We start from the raw sequence: 8,573 nt of genomic DNA on the forward strand, positions 1-8,573 counted from the left end.
ATTTTATGTTTATGATTCAACGCACCCAAGCATGTCTGACGAAGGTGTAAATTGACGGGCTCTTAAACAAGCCCTCATATATATTATATATATGCTTAAATGCAATATTACCTACATAGTATCTTATATATACTGTACATATATTCATATCGCTCAAACTGTTGGTGTTGTACTGTTGTTTCAAGGAATATTCCGGTTTAATACAAGTTAAGCTCAACTTAATTTTTGGAATAATATTGATCACCACATAAAATTATTTTTACTTGCGAAAATCTGGGTTCCAATGAAGCACTTACAAAGGAAGTGAATGGGGCCAATCCTTAAACATTAAAATACTATGTATTGCTACAAGACATAAACAATATGCATATTAACATGATTTTAGTGTGATAAAATCACTTCTATTCTGTGTAAAGTTATAGACAATTTTACAGCTTCATTGCCATGACAATGTAATGTCAACAAACCCTAAATTGTCTTTAAGAATTATGATTTAAACATCTTTACATCTTTAATAATACATGAGTTTTTAAAGAAGAAATAATGTAAGTGCTTTTAAACACTCGACGAAATAATTTTTTGGTATTAATCAACATTATGCAACAAATGCTGTTGATATAGCTCAACCTGTCTTAAACCCGGAATATTCCTTTAATCATAATTTATCAATATACCACACTACTATTTGTACTTTTGATAAATGCTATTATGCTCATTACTGACGTGTATTTTGTTTTTAAAAGGGACTGTTGGTCGCCACAATCTTCTGCTTTTTCAATGGAGAGGTAAGTGTTTACCCAGCTGAAATAAAATAAAATCTATTTTTTTTGCTAGGAATTATAAAGATTTGACAACATTCCTATGCTTGAAATCAAAGATCAGATGTGGAGATTCTCAGTGTGTCTTCTGAAGCAATATGATCACTTTGTGTGAGAAATAAACCAAACATTTAGTCCTTATTAACTAAAAATCTTTACAAAAATGTCCTTCTCTCTGTGGAGCCGATTGGGAACCGGGCGCGCGATATTCCGACCGGCCCCGCCCCCCTCCGCTCCACACTCTCCTATGTGCATTCTAGAGCGAACCTAATTTACACACTCGTGCTTGACACATGCATGTTTGCATGTTCACGCAGGAACTTAGTTTCTTTCATGAATGCACATGACCAAGTAGAAAGCTTTGTTAAAGTTCACCCAAAACATTTTATTCTGTTCTCACCCAAAATCGATTAGACTGCTTAAGAAGACAAGGATTAAAACACTGGAGTCATATTTTATGTGCTTTTTGGAGCTTCAAATTTTGGTCACCATTCACTCTCATTGTATGAGATATTTTTCTAAAATTCTTAATTTGTGCTCTGCAGAAGAAATTTTTGGCGTGATTTGAGCTATAGAACCAAAATTATGATACCATTTTTGTGAAATTTTAAGGCTGATTTGAAATATGTTATTGGAACGTAATCTTGACCAACTTTTTTGAAGATTTTTGTCTTTCCCAATTCGAATAGAAAGGACTTGCCTTAAAGGACTTTGCTTGTGATTACTAATGGAGTAATTAGTGCTAAACTTCCGCAGGTACAAGCAGTTTTGAGAAGACACTGGAACCAGTACCGTATCCAGTTTGGAAGCACCATCACACACTCTGATGGTTTGAGGTCTGCCTCGTACACTGCTTCCTCCATAACAGAAGTCCAGGGCTGTTACAGCATTGACGGCCACACAGAACACTTGAACGGCAAGAGCTGCCATGACATTGACAACACCATCTTAAAACCAGAGAACCCCTTCGCCTGATGCCACAAAATGTGGCAGTGCACCATTTCAGAAAACTGCTGATTAACGTGACAGCTGTCACATGGCTGAATTGGACCTTTTTCTCATATTTCACTGCGTGTGCTCTCTGAAGGGTAAAGGAGAAAAGCCATTTCTCCTAGTATTTACACTGAAAAACATTTTGCTACCTTCGGTGTTGTTAAATTGACAAATGCAAGCATTATTGGCCTTGTCTTTGTACAATAGAGTATTTTAGTTTGCTTTACTGCTAAGTGGAATAACGTGTAAATATGTTGCATTTTTTCAGATATCATGTATAATGCACTTCTTTGTCTTATAGTATCAGCCATCTGATGAAACAATTCTGTTTAATTATAATTCTAACCCAAATGAAGACCACAAAAATATGTATTTTTACTACAGAAGGAAAGGAAAAATGCAAATGAAAAAGTCACAAAATACAACCAGTGCTCCTTTGTCTTTTATGATAAAGATTTGGTAAATCTTTTAATGTGAAACTTAATTTTAACTGTATAATAGTCAAAGGTTTTCTTCGTTATCTTCCAAAAAAACTGATCTATATCTTCTGTAAGACATCAATGTGATACTATTCTGTTACACAACTTTAGTCTTTAATTGCTACATATTGAAAGGAATCTAGGTATGGATTGGATATTTCTGTATAACGGTAAAGTGTGCATTTTTTATGCCAAAATAAGTTTTCTTATCCCAGATTAATATGCAGAGAAAATTATAAGTAATCCATTTGTTGGTTGATTTAAATGAAAATTATAAACATGGTGGCTCTGTAGCACCATCATAACATTTTTTTTTTTATTATTACTAGGGGTGCGTTTCCCAAAAGCAACATTAGCCAACTATGGTCGCAAGTTCCATCATTACACAGTTCAACGATTTGGTGTTTCCCAAAACCGTAGTTCAAACAAACATCCTCAAAGAGCATCGCAAAGGGTAACAGTTTATTTTGATGGTCCCAAGTAGATATTTAACTGACTATAAGTGACATATCAACTGGCTTGCTATAGCTAGTAAACAGTGTTTCAACAAATATTCAGTAGACTATCAGTAGCCTGTATATAACAGCAGCAAAATAACAGCTTATCAACTGACTTGCTATAGTTAGTAAACAGTGTTTCAACAAACATTCAGTAGACTTTCAGTAGCCTGTATATAGATCTCTTTTAATGACCTACTTACATTATTGTTGAGAACATCATTTCATTAAAAGGTCATTAATAAAGATCTAGATACAGGCTACTGAAAGTCTACTGAATGTTTGTTGAAACACTGTTTACTAGCTATAGCAAGCCAGTTGATAAGTCACTTATAGTCAGTTAAATAGTCACTTATATTCAGTTAAATATCTACTTATATACCATCAATATAAAGTGTTCCCTTGCAAAGTTGTGTGGTTAGAACTACAGCTCTTTACCTGTGGTTTGAAGCATAGCTTGTTAGTTTGCTATGTGGACATCATTTCACTTCGCCAAATCTTCTATGTCTTTTATTCCATATATATATATATACATTTCATTCTGTCAGCACTTTGACCATGTATATTATATGCACTTATGAAAACTGCTTATTCCAGGGTTTTGCCGAAAGTGGAATTCTGCCATGGCTTCACGCATGGCTTCTGTCAGAGAACGCGGTTTATATTTCCATGTTAAAGCATAAGTGCAGTTCTTCAATATTTTTGAAAAGAGTGCGTGTGCTCAAGTGCATCAGAGAACCCTGAAGTCTGAAGTATAGGAAAACCGCAGCTTTCGTGTCTTCAGCAGCTTTCACACATTAAACAGCTTTCTGGAGTACATGTAAATGTACACTGAAGTTAATACTCCACCTCCCTGCATAATGTCATTAACGATAGCTCTACATTTTTAAACCAATGTGGTTCGAACGATGGATGTGCGACAGTCACTACGGTTTCGGGAAATAGTAGTCATTAGCTAGTTGATTTTTCCAATGATACATTGTACTATGGTGGTTAAGCAGTGAGTTATGTCGTTGTATGGGAAACACACACCGACCTGACATAAAAACAATGGTTCAACCAATGGCATGAGTTTGAGGCGGGACTGTTTAGCCAACCAATGGAAAATGGGGGAGGGTTCGGGAAACATGTTTAAAAGCGGTCATTATTTTTGCAACTCTGTTTGGTGATGCTAGTGGTACAGGAAGTACACACTTCACCTTTAAGTATATTTCAGCATATTGATGTTATCTGACAACACAAATCACAGATATTCCGAATCCTCAGTTACTCTATTTAAGATATATTTCTCAACACATTCTAATTTATATGCATATTTATTCACATTTTAAAAAAAACGGTGCTTATACGGTGAGTCCTCGTCATATTTTATTTTTTAAATCTGTGGCTTTTATTAAATAAGGTACAATATTTCACTACCTAGAGTATATTACTCGCCAGCCTTTCTTCTAACACCCTTAGAGTATGCAATATACAGTATAGTTTTGTTTTTTTGTTTTTTCTGTCAGAGACATGGATTCACATGTTTCAAAATAAAAAATGCCTGATATTTGCCCCTGGCTTTTAAAGATGCATTAATGTAATTCAACTTCTAATCCATACTGCCTATATTACTAACATTCCACATGAGTTGAATAATATACCCAGTGTTTATTTCCTTTGATATCACAATGTTGTGCTAACCTAATTTCACTTTGTTTTAGACTGTTTCTCTGACAATCTGCATGTTTTCATTCATCTTTTATTCACCCTTATGTCATTTCAAACCCATATGACTTTCTTTCCTCCGAGGAACAAAGAATGTTCTGGCCACTCTTTTCCATATAATGTATGTGAATGAGTATGACTTTCCAAGTCTTTTGCTTCTTGAGTTAATATGATAGCTTTATGGAGCAACATGAGGGGGAGTAAATAATGACATTATTTAATCATTTAATGGGCAAACTATTCCTTTATATTATCGTTTAATCAAGTTACCCCAGGCTCTATGCTATTCATCCCCAATTAGAATACCTTTCTTAAATGTCAGATCTCTTTTCATTGTGTCATTCACTGTTTGTTCAGTGCTTCTAAATGTATTTTGTTTTGTTGTGTGTGATCATTTGTGAGTTTTGGGGAAAACAAAAGGCTCACTGCAGGACAGTTTCATATGTGTCAGTGTGTGTTTTTGGATCTGGTATTTAAGGCTGCATTTTGTGCAAGAAATGTTGCTTTTTAAATCAGTCTCAGAATTTTAGAGTTGTAACATGTATAATCTGCATTTTAACCAACCACTTCTAATATTCTTTTCTGTATGAATGCAATTTGAGTTTTGTTCTCCTGAGATATATTCATGTTACATTTATTTCATAAAACGTGGACAGTGTTGCAATCACGTGTATCATATTATTCTGTAATTACAGATGATTATTACAAATGTCTTGTTTGCATTTTAATGTGTATTTGATTAAAAGCACTGGGGTGGTCAAAGCATTTCAAAGCTCCCACTGTTCATACTGCACAAAGGATTTAAGTTAATTTGCCAAAAGAGCAATCTAATGTCTTCCATTCACAAAAGCCATGTTTGTCCTTGAGGCACTATAGAAACCACTCATCAAACATGTCCTTGAGTTGTCTTCATTTTAGTACATTTTTAATAAGGTGAAAAAGGGGTTAGGAACAGAGACACACAATACTTAGGGAATATAAAAAGCATTTTTTTTTTTTTTAAGAGATTAAGTCTATAGCTATAGGGTTGGAGGCAGTCTAACAGCTACTAAAATATTAAATTTCAGTCAATAAATTATCTACAGTAATTGTTTGCCTATAAAAGGCCTCTCTGGCTGCCTGAGAATGGTATCAGATTAACTAATCTGGATCAATTTATACTGAAATGTTCTTTTAGCAGCCAAGGTTTTAAAAACCCCCAATGATGAGCTGGTAAATGTTAAGTTTGACTTACCAAATATATTTTATTGTCCTCCATTCCGGTTGATTAGAAAAGCAATGATGTCTATAGCACAAACAATGCAGAATTAAATACACAACAAAGGTTTAGAGGCTTGGAGCTTTGTTTAAATCCCTAACCCTAAGAATGAGTAATGATGTTTACATTGGAACACACCTTTATCCTAAAGCTGCTTCATTTGGAACCTATAGCTGAATTCCTGCCTGCTAGAGTAAATTCATAGGATTAAAGGGATGCGCTCCTTGTCCTTAGATTATTCATGAATATAAAGAGTATCATGCTGGGAGTGAAGACTAAAAGAAAGTTCTACCAAGGAAGTATCAGCCACCAGATGTTTCCTCAGACATGCCAAAGCGCAGCATTAAACTGAGAACATACTCGGTCCACCATCTTCGACATCATACGGTAAACAGTGCAATTCCAGAGAGCTAAACCATTTTAGATTAGCCACATTCCCACTTTACAAAACAGAACAAATTAGTTTGAGACAAACACGATCAGAAGAGGTTGTCAAAAACAACTGCAGCAAAATAGCACCAGCAACTGACAACTGTTATGAACAACATGGCATACATTTGCTGCAACTACAATACTATGAGAACATGCAAAATGACTGACAGGCCAAAAGCATCAGAAACCGCAACTCGTGGACACAAATTAGAAAAACAAAAATGTCTTTCTAAGAAATTTCAGAAGACATTACGAGTTGTAAAAAATGTAATGTGATCTAGGAGCTTTATTCACCTTATGCCCCAGAGAATCTAACACACAGACATCTTAAGAATTTTGTTCTTTCAGTCTAGCGTATAGATTTCTGTGGTGTTGATGTCAATGTGTAATTAGCTAGCATAGTGGATTCACAGGTTATAGAGTTGTCAAAAGCTATCATGAGTATTTAAAGTGCTCAGGTGATGTCATAACAACTGGAAGCAGAACGGGGAGATTTTGAAACAAGAGTACTTAGTTCATAAATACACATCCTACCTTCATGCTGTGGACGTACTGTTATTCTTCTGTGAGAAACTACAAGAGACAACACATCATTAAAAATATCTCTGTACGACCTCTCTGGCCATCTTTTCATGTCATTCACCCATTGTGTTATTCTTAAGGTTAGCAGATTGTTTGAGTTTTAAACCTGGATGGGGGAAGGGTGCAACTATATTTATTCTTGCACACATACATACACAGATATATACATGTGAAAGTGTATGTTTTATTTTATATTCTGTTTCATACCATTTTAATCACATTTAAGCCTCTAAAAAATGTAGGGTGATGTAGACTCACACCATCAACTCAGTAGTTGATGTCCTCAGTAGCTTCATTACAAACAGGAAGTAAGATGACAAAATTCGGAAGATCAGAACGCGGAAAAGGGGTGAGGCTGAATAAGGTGAATATAGTGGATGGAACTGAAGAGACTGTTAGTCTGTTCCTCACAATCTTGTTTTCATTACAGTCAAAAATCTAATATGGCTCTGAAAGCTGTTAATAATGTCTATTGTAATTGAAAAAGAAATGTAGAAAAATTTATTCATTTTAACCACAGAAATGTTAAAAAAGATCAGATTTAGATGATATGGCATACAAATAACAGCATACAAATTATTTGAACACTGAATGTGAAAGAAATGTGATTATAAATCAACAGAAAATATGAAAATCCATAGTGTCTAGCTGTGTATTATGCATAGATGGAATATATTTTGCAGATGACGTAGCTATAGCATCATCCTTTCCAATATGGGAGTAAAAAATATTTTCTCTGAAAATCAAATTCTGTTTCTCGCCATCATTTTATAAGCCAAACACTTGTAAAGCACAACTAATCAGAGGGAAAGTGTTGGTGCAGGTGGGCTTACAGAGAAAAGCACTTGACAAACAGAAGATAAGCATTTGCTCCTCTGCCCATGCACATAGATGTGTTTCACCATATGTTCTGCTTTATCCAAGAATTTTACTGCACTTTCAACAGTGGCCTACTGCCTACATAAGTGCCTTAAAAAAACAGAACTCATCTAAATACAGGGAGATAAGGCTGGCATGACGTGACTGTTCTGCCAGGTGAAAGAAGGGATGTAATGAAAAGACTGGGATGGTTTTCCAGCAAGTAATGCACAAGACTGATTTGATTATCTTTCACTGAGTGGAAACTACAAGTCCCCCCCACCTCCCCCCTTTCAAGTCAGTTTCCTTTGGGCAAGCACCGGTACAATCTATGGCCTCATCACATAGCATTGTATCCCTTTGGATCCCTTGTGATGTAGATTTCAGAATATAAATGTTTTTTGCTGTTCAGTGAAAAACTGAACAGAACAGAATCATTATTTTCATGGCTTTCAAGTTATTTGAAAAGTTTGCATGATTTATTGTACTTCACCTCTACAGCAATGAATCCAACACAGTTGCTGAGGAAAAAAGTCAGTTTGTGGAAATAAGGAAATGTGGAAATTGTCTCATAGTAATAATAACTATTAACAATGTATGCTGCTGATTGCCCAATATGTCTACTGAATAAGACAGTTTGTTAAAATATTAAGGGTTCTTTAGCTTCTATTACACATTGGCATTCGGTAATCAGAAATAATTCTCTTTATTAAATAACACAAGTCAGTGAGCTGTAATTAACATTTCCCATGTGCTTAATCATGATTGCAGTCATGTTTTTAACTTGTACAATAAAATAAGTCTGATATTCCCAATGTGTTTTGTAGACAACTTATGTTATATTTGAATTCAATGGCAAAGACAAGGGCATATAGAAAAAGACAGATCAAAGGGAATACATAATAACAGAACCATTCCAGCTGCAACTCTGTTGGGAGATATAACATAG

At 34.9% G+C, this 8,573-nt stretch overlaps 1 protein-coding gene across 1 annotated transcript in view; it reads left to right on the forward strand.

Moving 5' to 3' along the window:
• Positions 1 to 3,015, forward strand: part of calcrla (calcitonin receptor-like a) — a 51,281-nt gene extending 48,266 nt beyond the window's left edge. The window contains exons 12-13 of the mRNA XM_052142855.1: positions 744 to 785; positions 1,575 to 3,015. Coding sequence (XP_051998815.1) covers positions 744 to 785; positions 1,575 to 1,793 — 261 coding nt within the window. The 3' untranslated portion in view covers positions 1,794 to 3,015. The remainder of the gene's footprint in view (positions 1 to 743; positions 786 to 1,574) is intronic.
• Positions 3,016 to 8,573: the final 5,558 nt, after the last annotated feature.

The sequence above is a fragment of the Xyrauchen texanus genome, chromosome 14, assembly GCF_025860055.1.
Source record: "Xyrauchen texanus isolate HMW12.3.18 chromosome 14, RBS_HiC_50CHRs, whole genome shotgun sequence".
NCBI classification, from domain to species: Eukaryota; Metazoa; Chordata; class Actinopteri; order Cypriniformes; family Catostomidae; genus Xyrauchen; species Xyrauchen texanus.